At 55.4% G+C, this 15,216-nt stretch overlaps 2 protein-coding genes across 6 annotated transcripts in view; one reads left to right on the top strand and one right to left on the bottom strand.

Annotated features, from left to right (window-relative positions):
* The first annotated feature begins 297 nt into the window (after positions 1-297).
* On the top strand, positions 298-4,832 carry NKIRAS2 (NFKB inhibitor interacting Ras like 2). 4 transcript variants are annotated; one of them, XM_081110284.1, is made up of 4 exons: positions 298-455; positions 1,589-1,696; positions 2,319-2,560; positions 3,172-4,832. In XM_081110284.1, exons 2-4 carry the CDS (start codon positions 1,603-1,605, stop codon positions 3,409-3,411), a joined length of 576 nt encoding a protein of 191 aa, XP_080966410.1. In that variant the 5' UTR covers positions 298-455; positions 1,589-1,602; the 3' UTR covers positions 3,412-4,832. The 4 variants fall into 4 exon arrangements, with proteins under 4 accessions (XP_080966410.1, XP_080966408.1, XP_080966409.1 ...); XM_081110282.1 differs by having other exon boundaries at positions 305-455; positions 1,275-1,696; XM_081110283.1 differs by having other exon boundaries at positions 305-455; positions 1,350-1,696.
* ZNF385C (zinc finger protein 385C) overlaps positions 4,725-15,216 on the bottom strand; it is a gene marked incomplete at its 5' end in the record, with an annotated part of 28,674 nt that continues 18,182 nt past the window's right edge. Inside the window, 7 exons of one of the 2 annotated variants that reach the window (XM_081110286.1) lie at positions 4,725-6,063; positions 6,531-6,641; positions 6,982-7,178; positions 7,694-7,987; positions 10,007-10,172; positions 12,979-13,089; positions 14,920-15,068. In XM_081110286.1, coding sequence (XP_080966412.1) covers positions 5,827-6,063; positions 6,531-6,641; positions 6,982-7,178; positions 7,694-7,987; positions 10,007-10,172; positions 12,979-13,089; positions 14,920-15,068 — 1,265 coding nt within the window. In that variant the 3' untranslated portion in view covers positions 4,725-5,826. The remainder of the gene's footprint in view (positions 6,064-6,530; positions 6,642-6,981; positions 7,179-7,693; positions 7,988-10,006; positions 10,173-12,978; positions 13,090-14,919; positions 15,069-15,216) is intronic. The other variant, XM_081110287.1, reaches the window with a different exon arrangement.

A 15,216-nucleotide genomic window follows, 5' to 3' on the forward strand; every position in this document is an offset into this window, starting at 1 on the left:
CCCGTACCTGGCACAGAGTCGGTGCTCACCATACATTGAGGGAGAAACGCTTGAGTAAATGAAGCGTCACTGTACCACAGCAGCCTTAGAGAAGGACACGTGGGCATCAGGCCAGAGCGGCACCCCGCGTCCAGGGGCCGAGTCCAGCACCGCGCGCGCCCGCTGCGCACCACCATCGGGTCCCGGCCGCCAAGTCCCCCGCCGGCCTCTGGGGGCGCTGGGCGGACGGCGCCGGCTCTCTGCCGCCGGAATTCGTCTTGGGGGACAGAAGCCGGGGGGCGGGGGGCGGGACCGGACAGAGCCCGGATGCACCCGGAAGGACGGAGGCCTGGCGGCCGTGCTGCCCCTCCCCTGATCCCGGTGCTCCTAGGGGCCCGGCTGGGGTGCTGCGAGGGCCCCGGCAGGTACGGAGCTGGAAGGCGGGGATCGGCCGCGCGCCGGGGCCGCTTTCGGTGGTAGGTCTTTGCCGCCATGGATTCCTCCGGGGTGGGGGTGGGGGTGGGAGTGGGGGTGGGGGTGGGGGCGTCCCCTCGTGGGGAAACCTGTGGCGGAGGCCCCGCGGGCTCGCTCTCGGGGTACCTGCTCATCGGGGAGCTCAGTGTATGGGGCCTTCGGGACGGGGTCGGAGGGTCTGTCTCAGGAGTTTCCCCCGGGGAGGGTTCTGTTTGGAACCCCTTTGGGGAAAGGTCTCTCTGTTCCCGGGAGGGATCTGGGGCTGAGGGTGGGCTGCCTCCGCGATCCCTGGCGAGAAGGGGTTTCTGTGTCTGAGCCTTCTCCTCTGGGTCCGCCAGCCCAAGGGCCGCGAAAATCGTCTCCTTTCCGGAGCCTGTCCTTCCTCAGATCCCTTCGCTTCTTTCTTGTCTGGTGGTCTTACTCTTGGACGGGACTTGACTAGGAACCAGAGGGAATTCGTTGTCTGGATAAGGCATACAGGAAAGCAAAATGTTCTTATTTGTTCACCAGGAAGAGTAGCGTGAGACAGATCCACACAATAGTATTCCCGCTCATTTCTCCTCGGGGGTCAGGGTTAAAGGGGGGAGCCGAGCATGGGCTCCCTGCAGTAACTGGTGCTCCCAAGTCCTGCGCATGGGAGGGACCTCGCCGGTGTTTCCTTTTAACCATGTCTCTTCCCCGCTTAGGGCAGCATACAGTGAGCACCAGGCCACTGGCCAGCTGCGGGGAATCGCGAAGGCGAAAAAGACACAGCTCCCTGCCCAGTAGGGGACAGAGGCACATCATTTCTTTTTTTGTTGATATATTTTTATTGATTTCAGATAGGGAGGGAGAGATAGAAACATCAACGATGAGGGAGAATCATTGATCGGCTGCCTCCTGCACACCCCCTACAGGGGATTGAGGCCACAACCGGACATGTGCCCTTGACCAGAATCGAACCTGGGACCCTTCAGTCTGCAGGCCACCGCTCTATCCACTGAGCCAAACCGGCTAGGGCGCGTGAGACACATCATCTCTGACGTACACCCTGACTGGAGGAGAAGGCAGTGCTGGGCCCCCCGAGGCTGCCCGTGCAGCTCAGAACTTGGGCTCTGCTTTGATCCGCCCCACCCGGTGTGCTGCTTTCTTTAAGGCTAAAGGCTCAGCATGGGGAAGAGTTGCAAGGTGGTCGTGTGTGGCCAGGCATCTGTGGGCAAAACGTCCATCCTGGAGCAGCTTCTGTACGGGAACCATGTAGTGGGTGAGTGTTTTGTTTCCGGGAGGGTGGGGGGCGGGGAGGGGATGGTGGAAGAAGCTGAAGAGTAAGGAGTAGGCTTTAATAACACAGAGAAGCCAAAACCTGCTCCTGGAGTAAAGTCTACATCAGGGGTCCTCAAACTTTTTAAACAGGGGGCCAGTTCACTGTCCCTCAGACCGTTGGAGGGCCAGACTATAGTTTTAAAAAAAAACTATGAACAAATTCCTATGCACACCGCACATACCTTATTTTGAAGTAAAAAAACAAAACGGGAACAGATACAATATTTGTATTTGCATGTGGCCCGCGGGCCGTAGTTTGAGGACCCCTGGTCTACGTCATGCCCTCCAGCCCGACAACATTGAGACCTGGAGGAAGGAAACCCAATATCAGAGATAAGGAGGGAAAGCTCCCAAGTCTCATTTTAGCTTAGCATGGTGTGAACCTGAGGTTCATGTCTGTTCCCCCAAATCGCTCCAGTCCTGCTGGATTCGGTCTGGCCCCCTCTTCTCAGCCCCCACACTCCTTTCCCTCCCTGTCTGGCCAGCCCGTCAGGATATCCTCAGTCACTCACATTATCCCATCTCCTTTCTCCCTACAAACAAGTGTCCTCGTTTTATCTCAGGCTCTGAGATGATCGAGACCCAGGAAGACATCTACGTGGGCTCCATCGAAACTGACCGGGGGGTGCGGGAGCAGGTGCGTTTCTACGACACCCGCGGGCTCCGGGACGGGGCGGAGCTGCCCCGGCACTGCTTCTCCTGCACCGACGGCTATGTCCTGGTCTACAGCACCGACAGCCGGGAGTCCTTCCAGCGCGTGGAGCTGCTCAAGAAGGAAATCGACAAGTCCAAGGACAAGAAGGAGGTGTGTGTGGGAGCCCCGGGGGTGCGAGAGAGCGGGCCGGGGCTGGCTTTGGGAGGCTTGGCATGGCTCTGTGTTTTACTCGCTTTCTGGGCGGTGGGTCAGGAGCTGGAGGAGGGCTCCTGGACGGGTGTCTTCACCCATTGAGGTGGCCCCATGCTGAGGCAGCTCAGCCGAAAAGGCCTCAGTGTAAGAGCTCCCCGGCCTAACACGGGAAGCCCCGCTAGTCCTTCTTTTTACTGGCTCCGTGTTTTTAGTTGTGAAAGCCCTTCTTTTCTTAAGTCGCCCAGTCAGCTGTGGGCATTCTGGGAGTGCTTCCTCATGTTATTTAGCCAAAACTGAACTGACTGCTGGTCGTGAGCAGGCATGGGTGATGCAGGGCTTGTAATGGAACTCCTGGAGGGAGGGCCACAGGGAGGCCAGAATTTGAATAGAGGAAGGCGAGGAAAAAGCAACGATCTCCCTCTCCTCACTTCGTAGTTTCTAATAGAGGAAGCGATATCGGCCATTAAAACTTTCCTTCGCTTCGGACTCCTGGGTGGTGGCCAGCCTTCACACCCATTTCTAAGGCCCGTGGCACATCCACAAGTCTCTACTCCGTCGCTCTTCCCCAGGTCACCATCGTGGTCCTCGGCAATAAATGCGACCTGCAGGAGCAGCGGCGTGTGGACCCAGACGTGGCCCAGCACTGGGCCAAGTCGGAGAAGGTGAAGCTGTGGGAGGTGTCTGTGGCTGACCGCCGCTCACTCCTGGAGCCCTTCGTCTACCTGGCCAGCAAGATGACCCAGCCCCAGAGCAAGTCCGCCTTCCCCCTCAGCCGTAAGAACAAGGGCAGCGGCTCCTTGGATGGCTGAAGAGCCGCCATCCCTTCTTCACCTCCCCAACCCCAGGCCAGCTTCTGGGGCTTTGGAAGATGGGTTGAAGGGAAAGGCAACTCCCACTAGGGCAGGCAGCTGGGCTGTTCCAGGCTCGGGCCTCTTTGGCCCCCTCCTAACTCCGGGAAGTGCAAATAATCTAGGTTAGTGCCCCCAACCTCTCCCTCCACCACCCCAGCTTCCATCCCGTCTGCCCCTCTGGGACCTGGGGCAGATGTGGGTCAGGGTCCCTCCCCCCTGCCCTGGTTGGGAAGCAGAGCTACCCCACAGAAGTGCCACATCTAGGGTCTGGTTCTGATCACGGTCCCACACCTCTGGGCTTCTGCCACACACACACACAAACACTTACGGCACCAGCCTGGACTCTAGGGGAAGGGCGTCCAGGTATCGTGTAAGTGTGTGCATCCTCGTGTCAGGGGTGCCTCCTCACCCAGCACCCTGACCTTGTTCCCGTCTGTACCGTGGCTGGGAAGTGTGATTTTCTACTTGACCTCCCACCCCAATTGTTTCACTTCCTCTTCCTGCTTCATTGGTTGAGGTGGAATGGAATGACGACTGGGCTGATTCACCAAGGGGCTTTGTTACACAGCAGGGCTTTCTCTCTCTGGGCTTTCGTTTCCTCACCTGTACAGCGACAGGAGTGGCTGAGATGGCCTTCCAGCTCCTCTCCGGCCCCATGACTTTATAACGCCCCTGGCTTCGGGCCAGCTGGCTGTGTCCTTGGTTTCTTCTCCCTCTTCAAGGTGCTACGCCTACCGGCCCTGGAGGCTGGGACTCTGCTCTTCGACAACCGCCAGGGGGCAGGAGTGCACTGTCTACTCTAGCTGCCAGAATGGCTGCTGGGTGCCCACTGAGGAACTCACACCCCCCGGGGCTGGTCTTCACTCCTTCCTGTGGTTGCTTTCAGCTATTAGCTGGACTTTATTTATAAATTCCCTGTTCTAAGTCAGTATGCTGCCATGGTGAAGGCTGGACAAGGTGCTCCTCTAGCCCTTCTTACCTCAGATGCCCCAACAGAGCAAGGCAGACAAGTAGTAACTTCTCAGGAGCGGACAGATCCGTTGGGGCTCAGAAGGGTGGTTACACTCTCAACATGCTGTCAGGTGAGCTCATGACCCACAACTTCCTGGGCCCGCTCCGAGCTCCTCTCCGGGCTTCTGATGGGCGCCGCTACCATAGGGGAGCCCTATCGCCAGGCCACCTCCAGTGCATGCCCCTTCCCAAAACAGGGGAGGTGAGCAGGAGCAGGCGGTCCCAGGCTGGGCAAGTCAAGTTAGGGCATAGACAGGCTCGGGCTTAACGTTCATTTATTGATGCATTGGACACAATAAAACCACAACTGTTATCAAAAAGTTTCCCTCCCGTCCTCCCCTTATTTTCCCATTGGAAATATCCTTTTTAAAAAAAAAAGATACAGGTGGATACTGGCAAAGTCCCATATTGTGGGGTGAGGGGGACAATACTGGGAGAGGATGGAGGTGGTGACGTTAGCATGAGGATGGGTCTGTGGTTATCAGTCTGGATCCCAACCCTCAGCTTCACAGTGAGGGAGGCTTGGGGTGCTGGTCGGTTGGGAGGGGGGGAAAGCTGAATTGTGCGAGGGACCAGTTTGGGTTGAATAGCTAGAGAAGAAAGCTCTTCATTTGGGAACCCTGTGGGGGGGGATTCAGTGTCAGCTGGGTCCATAGTCTGAGGGAGACCCAGTGCCCCCCCCCACCCCAGAGCTGGAGTTCAGGAGAAATCAGTAAAAGGCTAAGAGGGGATTGATCACTTCCTCTGTTAAAACTGCCAAGCCCCATCCCTCTGGAGATGACTACTAAAGGCTTCCAGCACCATGGCTGTGCCCCTCCTCAGCACGGCTGCCTTTCTCCTCCAGCCTCGGCCACCCCCCCGTGGTCATGGTATCCAGAGCCCGTCCCGCACCGTGTCATTCTCCAGAGAAGCCGGTCAATGGGGAGGGCCTCCCAGAGCACGGGAGTCGGGGTCAGTCACAGATTTGTCCCAGGCTGGCGGTTAAGATTTCTAGGGCCCTTGGCCATGTAGGGGTAGGTCTTGGGGGGGAATGAGAGCACCGTGGGGCTGGGGCTGGGGCTAGGATTTTGCATAGATCTTGGGGATTTCTCGGTTTGCTCCCTGTAAATCGGGCTGGAAGTGCGGGGAGCCCAGGACTAGAAGGCTGGGGAACTGAGGGTGGGCATGGCCCTTGGGCCAGGGGGTAATAGTTGAATCCCCAGTCAGATGGAGTGAAGGGCACCTGCCCTTCAAACCAGCCCAGCTCTTCCTAGGTTGGTCAGGAACCCCTCGGCTGTGAAAAAAATCCCCTGCGGGATGTAGGAACAGAAGCATCCTGGGGAGAGGAGGGGGGGGAAGGTGGCCCTGGCCTCCCTGGAAGGGCTAATAGGGGGCAAAGAGGATGGGTCCCGTGGCAGGGCGGACAGCTCCCGCTGGGGTGCGGAACAGAGCTGGGCCCAGGATGGGAGCCGGGAAGAGGGTGGTGGCTGTCGTGGGGGCAGGCCGGAGGGCCAGGGGCCCTGGCAGGGCACAGATGGCCGCCGCTGCGGTGGGGATCGGGCTAGGCAGGAAGCGGGCTGCCAGCGTCTTGGTGAGTTGCTTCTGCAAGGCCAGTTTCGACTGCAAAGGAGAAAGAGAGGCTGGACACAGTCTGACCCCAGAAAATCCCCCTGCCCTGGGCTCCGTCCTTGGGCTTTCTGCTGCAGGATACACATGCCTTTTAGGGTTCCAAACCTAAATCCTCCTCCATTCCCGCCCCCAGACATTCATTCCAAAGGGCTTTCTCCACCACCTGTCTTCCTGTCCCCAAGGACGAGAATCAGGATGGGCCAAGGGAGGAGGCTGTGTTGGGTGGAGGTAGAGATGGTTTCCAGGAGATGGCACGCCCACCCCTCGCTCTTGCCCGAGAGATTCCTACCCAGGCCCACCTCCCGGACATTCCTCTGGGCAGATCCCAAGAGAGCCAAAACCCAGCCACAGGCAGCCTCGGAAAGGGGTGGCTTTATTCCTGCCTCAGCTCCCCACGAGTTGCCCACTCCCCGCCTGCCCTTGCCCAGGGTCCCAGCCCGTTGCCTGGAGACAGATACCTTGAGAATACTCACAGCCAGCGCCGCGTGCTTCTGCAGCTTGCTGTGCTGGCTGGAGGGCTTGGGGGGCTTCCCGGCCAGGCGGTCTTTGTGCCTCCTGCTGCTCAGGTGCTGATGGACAGACAGGCAGACAGACAGACTGGGAACAAGATGAGGAAGCCCAAGGACCCCCAACTTCCCCATCGTCCTCGACTAGCTCACCCTTCCCTACCCACAGTTCACACATTGCACCTACATTTATTGGGCGTCACCTGGAGTGGCCCTGGGGAGGGGAGGTAAGGCCTGACCTCTGTCTCCAGGGGCCCACTGTCCCACCAGCCTTGTTCCTCTTCCTCCACCTGGCCCTGCTCTACCCACCTTCTCTCCTCAGCTCCCTCCTTCCTCCTCCCCTGGCACTGGGCCCACTCCCTCACCCCTGCTCCAACCCTCGTCCCGGCCTCCCTTCTCCCACCTGCTTGAGTTGGGTCTCTGAATTGACCTGGAGCTGACAGACAGCACAGTGAAAAGGGGGGCTGGGCCCCTGCCGGCCCCCCCGGCCCCCGGTCACTCTTTTGGCCTTGTGTCCAGCTCCTCCCCGGGGCACTGGGCGGCCCCGGCCCCTTCGGGGAGCCCCCCGCTGACCTTCCACCATCCACCGGTGCTTGGCTCCTGGCGGAAGGAGAGAAGAAAGTCTGTCAGCGCCGAGGAGGGGCTGCAAGGCCACGGAGACCCTGGGAACCAGGTCAGTTTGGTTGTCCCTTCAGCTCTGAGGCTGCTCAGCACATACACTCCCCACCAGCCGCATGGGATTCCTCTTTCCAGCTCCACAAGGTCCTCTCATTTCAAGCCACCCTCCCCCAGGGGAGGCCGTCTTGCAATGTAACTGGTCAGCTTCCTTCTCGAATCTCAGCCCCGCCCCCCGCCCCCGGGCCTGACCTAAGGAGAGATGGAGGAGGTGTCTCCTGTCGTCTCTGCAGTGACCCTTCAGTCCTTGCTTCTCTTCTCCGTTCTCCCGCAAGCAGTAGTGGGAGGACCCGGAATGCACGCCCAGTAACAACTGAGCACAACGTCCCGGTGACCAAGTCCTTGAGCAAAGCGCCCAGAAGTTCCAGCCTGCCCCCATCTGGTGAGGGGCAGTCCCCCGCCCTTCTTCCCCCGGACTCCAGCTGGCGGGCCACACTCACCTGTGTTGTGAGCCTGAAGCTGGGAGGCAGAGTTCACCGTCACCTTACACGTGGGGCAGTAGAGGCGCCCCTTCTCACTCCTGCCTTCCCCACTCATACCGCTTCCCACAGCAGCCGCCACTGGCTCAGGTCCTGGGGCCTCTGTCCCAGGCTCTGGGGAGCAGGGTGGGCAGGAGGAAGAAGAGGAAGAGGAGGCAGCATCCAAGAGGTCTGAGTGGGCAGGCGCCCTGGGCATCGCGTCGGGAGTCTGCGGTGGCTGGAGTGGGGGGCCAGGAGGAGGGCCTGCAGGGACTGCTGGGGACATGGAAGGCGTTGGGTAAGAGGGTGAGGCCTGAGCTGATTCTTGAGACCTTGATTGTAAGCACTGACATTAGGGGTGGCTGGCAGAGTGGACGGGTCACTAGTGCAGGGGTGACCAGCGCTGAATTCCAGACCCACTCTACCATCCAACTCACTGGGCAGACCTGGGCCTCTTTGGGCCTCGGTTTCCCCATCTGAAAGCATAAAAGTTGGGCAGAGTAATCTCAGCCCTCACGGCCCTGATAGTCTAGTTATTGGCTGTTAAATAAACGGAAATTAGAAAAGATACTAGAATGTTCATGGAACACTCTTCATAGTAGCATAAAACTGGAAATTATTCAAATGCTCATCAATAGGAGAATGGGTTTTAAAAAGTCGTCTTGGTCCTACAATGGAATACTGCATGTCAACGGAAAAGGACAAATTACAGCTACCACCACAACCCCACGGAAGAATCTTACCATGAATGTTCATGAAAGATGAACAAAAGCCGACATTCTACACCGTTTATCAAAACCAAGTGAAACTGGTCTATGTGAGAAGTCAGGATCGTAGCTTCTCTGGGGGGAGGGGTGTAGGTGGTTGAAGAGTGTCACCCCAAAATTCATGTCCCTCTAGAACAGCGGTTCTCAACCTGTGGGTCGCGACCCCTTTGGGGGTCGAACGACCCTTTCACAGGGGTCGCCTAAGACTATCAGAAAACATATATAATTACATATTGTTTTTGTGATTAATCACTATGCTTTAATTATGTTCAGTTTGTAACAATGAAAATACATCCTGCCTATCATATATTTACATGATGATTCATAACAGTAGCAAAATTACAGTGATGAAGTAGCAACGAAAATAATTTTATGGTTGGGGGTCACCACAACATGAGGAACTGTATTAAAGGGTCGCGGCATTAGGAAGGTTGAGAACCACTGCTCTAGAACCTCAGAATGTGGCCTTATTTTGGAAGAAGGGTCTTTGCAGACGTAATTAGTCCGGATAAAGTCATACTGGCTTAGGGTGGGCTCTAATCCAGTGACTGGTGTCCTGATAAGAAGACCATGGACACATGGGAGAACCAGATGTGAAGATGGAGGCAGAGATTGGAGTGACACATCCACAAGCCAAGGAATGCCAGGCCACCACCAGAAGCTGAAAGAGGGGCATGAAACAAATTCTCCCTCTCCGTTCCATGAAGGAAGCAGCCTTGTGGACACCCTGATTTCAAACTTCTGACCTCCAGAGCTGTGAGAGAAGAAATTCCTATTGTTTCAGCCACCCAGTTAGTGGTCATTATCGTTCCTACAAAACTCATACAAGTAGTGACTGGAAGGGGCCCAAGGTGGGCTTCTGGGTGCTTGAGAGAAGTTTCTTAATCTCGATATATCCAGACGGGAAGATGCACTGCGCTGTCCACTGTGATGTGTGCCTTGTCTCTGTAAGAATGCTCTGGCACAGTGATGGCGAACCTATGACACGCGTGTCAAAGGTGACACGCGAACTCATTTTTTTGGTTGATTTTTCTTTGTTAAATGGCATTTAAATATATAAAATAAATATCAGAAATATAAATCTTTGTTTTACTATGGTTGCAAATATCAAAAAAATATCTATATGTGACACAGCACTGGAGTTAAGTTAGGGTTTTTCAAAATGCTGACACGCCGAGCTCAAAAGGTTCGCCATCACTGCTCTAGCACAAGCAGACATAACAATGAGACATCTCTCGCCCTAACCGGTTTGGCTCAGTGGATAGAACATCAGCCTGCGGACTCAAGGGTCCCAGGTTCGATTCCGGTCAAGGGCATGTACCTTGGTTGCGGGCACATCCCCAGTAGGGAGTGTGCAGGAGGCAGCTAATTGATGTTTCTCTCTCATTGATGTTTCTAACTCTCTATCCCCCCTCCCTTCATCTCTGTAAAAATATCAATAAAATATATTTTTTTTTAAAAAAGACATCTCTCAACCCCTCGTCAGAAACCAGATTTGGAGTGGGGGGCAGGAGAGTTCAGGACTGACCTTTGCACTGCGGCTCTTCGGGGGCTCCACTGGCCACGGTCGGGGTCGGAGACACCAGTGTCCCATCCTGGGCCAGGGTCTGGGGCCTCTGCTTGCTCTTGGCGGCTTCAATTGCCTTGAGTTTTCTGGCATGTTTGTGGCCTTTATAATGTGCTTCGGCCTGGTTCTGGGGTGGGGAGGGCATAGGGTCACCATTCATTCTCTGAGTCTGCATGTCCTATCCACAAGCTGACACTGGACATGGGGCAGGTCAGAGGGAGGCAGGGCTTGGGCCACACAAGGAGGGAATCCTTGTCACTGCCATCATCATCACAGCATGTGCATGGTCCTGAGGCTTACAGAACGCATTCTCCTACGTGAGCTCCCAGGCAAGCAGCCTCTGGCTTTAAATTCTGACTCAGCCACTGAGTAGCTGTGCATCTGTGGGCAAGTCACCTCACCTCTCTGAGCCTCGGGTTTCTCACTCAAACTGCGTTAACACTGGCCTCACAGGACTGTGAGAATTAAATGAGAACCTGAATGATCAGTGCCTCGTCCATACAATAGGTGCTCAATGAATGTTAGTTACCACGTTTATAAATGCACAAATGGAGAAAATAGAGCAATCCTCATCCTTTGGGATATGTGGACTACAGACCATTCATCCCTTTTTCATATTTTCAACAGTTATTGAGCATTGGCATTTGCCAGGCACTGCGAAGGGACCCAGCATGAACACATAGATCTTCTCTCCGAGGGAAGTCTTTCTGTCCAGCTGGTTTACAACTTGTAACCTGAAAGCCTGGAGGAGCCCTCATATCTAGGCTGGCAGTGTCCTCCCTCCTTCAACCAGGGGTCCCTGCTTATTGCTCCCAAATGCAGCAAAGACAGGCCCCTCCCTGGACACTTTCACTAGAACAGGTCAGCTGAGAGCATCTCCCCAAATCCCAGAGTTGCCTGGACAGAAGGTAAACCTTCCCTGAGAAGCCAGGAAGAGGCGCCTTCACGATCCAGGGGCAGGCTATGGCAGAAAGTATGCAGGCCTTGGGGTCAGCCAGGCCTGGGTTCAGATCCCAGCCTTGCTACTTACCAGCTGTGTAGCCTCAGGCAGGTTACTCAACCTCTCTGAGGCTCAGTTTCCTCATCTGAAAAGGGGATGATAATTGCACCTCTATCCACCTCACAGTTGTATCATGAGAACTAATTAAGACAATAGGCACGAACAAACATCCTATATAATAAAGAGGTAATATGCAAATTGACCCTCATGCCCTCACAAGATGGCTGCCTTCGGCCAGGTTGGCAGTGGGGTTAGGGAGGGACGACCAAATGACTGAACACCAGGCTGCGTGGGGTGACCAGGCCAGCGGAGGGGTGGGGGGGTGGGCCGTGAAGGGCAACCAGGCTGGCAAAGGGGGCAGTTAGGGGCGATCAGGCCAGCACGCAGAGGCAGTGAGGGATGATCAGGCTGGCGGGGGTGGGCAGGCAGGAGGGACAGTTAGGGGCAACCAGACAGGCAGGCAGGTGAGCGATTAAGAGCCAGCAGTCCAGGATTGTGAGAGGGATGTCCCCCAGGGGGGTCCCAGATTGGAGAGAGTGCAGGTTGGGCTGAGGGGACCGCCCCCCATGCACGAATTTCGTGCACTGGGCCTCTAGTAGTCTATAAACTCTCAGGTGCTTTAAGAACTCAGCTCCTGCCAGGCTGGCATGGCTCAGTGGTTGAGTGTCAACCTATGATCCAGGAGGTCACTGTTTAATTCCCAGTTAGGGCATGTGCCCAGGTTGTGGTCTCCATTGCCAGTGTGGGGCATGTAGGAGGCAGCCAATCAGTGGCCCTCTCTCATCATTGATGTTTCTATCTCTCTCCCCTTCTCCCTTCCTCTCTGAAATAAATTAAAAACAAAAAAACCCACTCAGCTCCAGCCCTGGCCAGTGTTTCTCAGTGGTTAGAAACACCACAGTGTCGCAGGTTTTATTTCCAGTCAAGGACACATACCTGGGTTGCGGGTTGGTTCCCCAGCCCCAGTCAGGGCGTGTGTGGGAGGCAACCAATCGATGTGTCTCTCTTACATTCAAGTTTCTCTCTCTCTGTCTGTCTCTCTCTCCCCCTCCCTCCCTTCCTTCCACTCTCTCTAAAAATCAATAGGGGGGAAAAAATCCTCAGGTGGGGATTAACAAAACAACAACAAAAAAACACCCCAAAACTCAGCTCCTGCCCTGGCTGGGTAGCTCAGTTGGTTTTAGTGTCATGCAAGGTTGCAGGTTCAATCCCTGGTCAGGGCACATACAAGAATCAACCAATGAATGCATAAATAAGTGGAAACACATTATGTCTCTCTCTCTCTTTCTCTCTCAAATAAATACATAAAAATTGTTAAAACAACAACAACATATTAAAAGAAAAAACACACAAAACTCAGCTCCAAACCAGGAGCTGATGGGTGGCTCCTGGGACCAGAGTGGGGAAGGGCAATGTCTCTCTCTCACACTCACTCTCTTTTAAAAGTATGTTTTTATTGATTTTCAGAGAGAGGAAAGGAGAGGGAGAGAGAGATAGAAACATTGATGAGAAATATCATTGATCGGCTGCTTCCTGCACGTCCCCTACTGGGGATTGAGCAGGCAGCCCGGGCATGTGCCCTGACCGGGAATCAAACCGTGACCTCCTGGTTCATGGGTCGCCGCTCAAGCACTGAGCCATGCCAGCCGGGCAAGCCTTCTCTCTTGCAGAAGGGTTCAGAACACAGGGGAGAAGCACAGGAGGGACATGGAGTCCCAGTGGGACTGAAGAGGAACGGGGCAGAGGACTCTGGATAGAGAAGAGGATGGATGAAGGAAGGACCAGGAGTGCCTCTTTTGCAGCCACGGATAGAAATCCGAGACCACAGCCCCTTTGCTACGCCTATTCCTCCAGGAAAGATCCCAGACGCCCAGTCTCCAGCCCTCTCCCTGCCCAGCCCCTTCCTCAGCATGTTTCCGCTACTCCCTCTCACCGCTGAGTTGAACCTCAGGTGACAGATGTTACAGGAAATGAAGAGCTTCTTCTTCAGAGGGGAGGGGACCCCAAAGGTGTGGCTGATGACAGCTTTCTGGACGGGGTCCATCTGTGAAGGGGTGGGAGGGCACAGTAACTCCGGGGTTGCCTCTGGAAGGGGCCAGTACAAAATGCCGCGAACTAAAGGCTATCCAGGAGGGCAGTGGGCACCCTCAGGAAGAACTTTACCATCCTTGTGAGGCCAGACCCAACACAGGAAACAGCCTGGTCCCTGGCAGACTTTATCTGCCAGCCCGGGCTTCCGCTTGGAGGCAGGGGGATGGCCAAGGTGCCCTCCACGATCTTGAGAGATAGAACCATGTCCTGGTGATCACCTTGGCATTTCTTGCTGCCTCTGGCCTCTGATTTTGTTTTGTTTTTCTCATTCACAAGAATCATATATGGGGACAGATTGTTGGGGGTAGGGAGAGGCAGGGAAGGGACAGAATCCCTCTGTTGGCATTTCCTCTCCCGTAACCCTTGTGCTGGACCTAATGGCTGGGGAGACCAGGCTCATCTTACGAGCTCTGCCACTGCCACAGGGCCTGAGCAGGAGAGGAAGCCTGGGCCAGGGGCGGTGGGGGGCCAGGATGGGGCAGGTGACAGCAGGTAGAGGCCCTGAGTAGTAGAATCATTTCTTTGCAATGTTAACGTGTGTGTCTTTTTCTTTTTCTTATTTTAAATATTTTTTCTTCTCTTTTCTCAGGGGCCTAGATTGTTGGGCCAAAAGCGGAAGCCATCTGAGCTTGCTTGTCCAGAACTTTCTGTTCTCATCTCTCAGGAAGGCTGAGAGGGAAAAGCATGGTTTCAGGAACTTCCCTGAGAACAGAAAGAGGTTCTAATTCCCACAGCAACCAGGGCCGAGGCAGCAGGGGACAGGGCCTCAGAGAATGGCCTGCAGGGCCCCCAGCGATCAGGACAACAGCGCTTCACCCATTCCTGAGGGTCCATGTGCCTGAACAGTGAGCATGTCAGCAAGTGACACCAGAAACCTAAGACCAGAGGACCCTCTCCAAATGCCTCAGGTTCCTGGGACCTCTGTGCAGCCTGGGAGGGCAGGCAGGAAGGAAGGGACTCCTCAGGGTGACTGAAGCCGAATTCCCCACCATCTTGTCAGGGTGGGCGGGGCTCACTGATGACTGCATTTGATTTTTCAAAATTAAAAAGGGGGTAGCATTCCTTACGGCTCATGTAGTGAAGTCTAATTCATGCTCACTACCCTTGTTCTTCACACACATTCACACATGGAAATACGCAGACTAGGACACAGAGAGCACACGAGCTTACAGACAGTTACAGGTTACAGTGCCGTGCAGAATAACACACACACACACACACACACACACACACAAATGGCATCCAGACAAAGGCACAATCACCCAACCCATACAAAACACACTCAGAGGTCAGACACACACCAAAACGCACAGAGTCAACACAAAGACCCAACACATCTCTCAGCTACCCATGCACACATATTACATACGGAGAACGAAAGAGTTGTTTACAAACACACACACAGGACACCAACTCACAGCCACATCCACAAATAACACACAAGGACCTATGGATTTACAAACTAACACAGAAAGGCACACTCAATTGCACACACAAATCATCCATAGAAGTCCCTATACCAAAACTCAAGTGAAATCTACAGTACAGACCCTACCAGCCGTTGTTACTGGGGGACACCATTCTCCTGGGGGTCCCCCAGGAACAACCCCCAGAGAGCTGGGTCTGGGGGTCTCTATTTTGGGAGCACCTAGTCTCTTGGGGATGTTGGAGGAAAATGAGCTCCTGGTTAGACCCACCTTCTGAGAACCGGCCCACCTGAGCCCACCTTCCATGCCCACCCCAGCTTGGCTGCGTGCCCCCCGCCCGCCGGCCCAGCCCGTACCGTGCTGAAGTTGGGGAAGAGGCTGAGCGGGGCAGCGCCATTGAAGTGGAAGGCGAGCAAGTGCTTGAAGTCCAGCGGGGGCTGCAGAGGCCTGGCAGCCAGGGGCAGGGAGGCCAGCAGGGGGCTGGGGGTGCTGGATGCTGGGCCTGCTGCAGGAGGAAGAAGGGCAGGGTCTGAAATGGGGAGCCACAGGGCAATCCTACCCCCACAGCCAGAAGAAGCGGATGGGCTTCTTGGGCGTGAAGCCAGGACAGAGTTCCTGTCTCCCTCGTCACAAAGTAGCCCTGGCCAAGCCCA

The sequence above is a fragment of the Myotis nattereri genome (genome assembly GCF_964212035.1).
Source record: "Myotis nattereri genome assembly, chromosome: 16".
Taxonomy (NCBI): Eukaryota; Metazoa; Chordata; class Mammalia; order Chiroptera; family Vespertilionidae; genus Myotis; species Myotis nattereri.

What these genes read in the sequence shown, in the direction of transcription:
- NKIRAS2 (XM_081110284.1), top strand. Translation starts at nt 1,603, where the DNA reads ATGGGGAAGAGTTGCAAGGTGGTCGTGTGTGGCCAGGCATCTGTGGGC. An exon ending in GTACGGGAACCATGTAGTGG is followed by an intron (nt 1,697 to 2,318) that starts GTGAGTGTTTTG and finishes GTTTTATCTCAG; the next exon opens with GCTCTGAGATGATCGAGACC. An exon ending in AGTCCAAGGACAAGAAGGAG is followed by an intron (nt 2,561 to 3,171) that starts GTGTGTGTGGGA and finishes GCTCTTCCCCAG; the next exon opens with GTCACCATCGTGGTCCTCGG.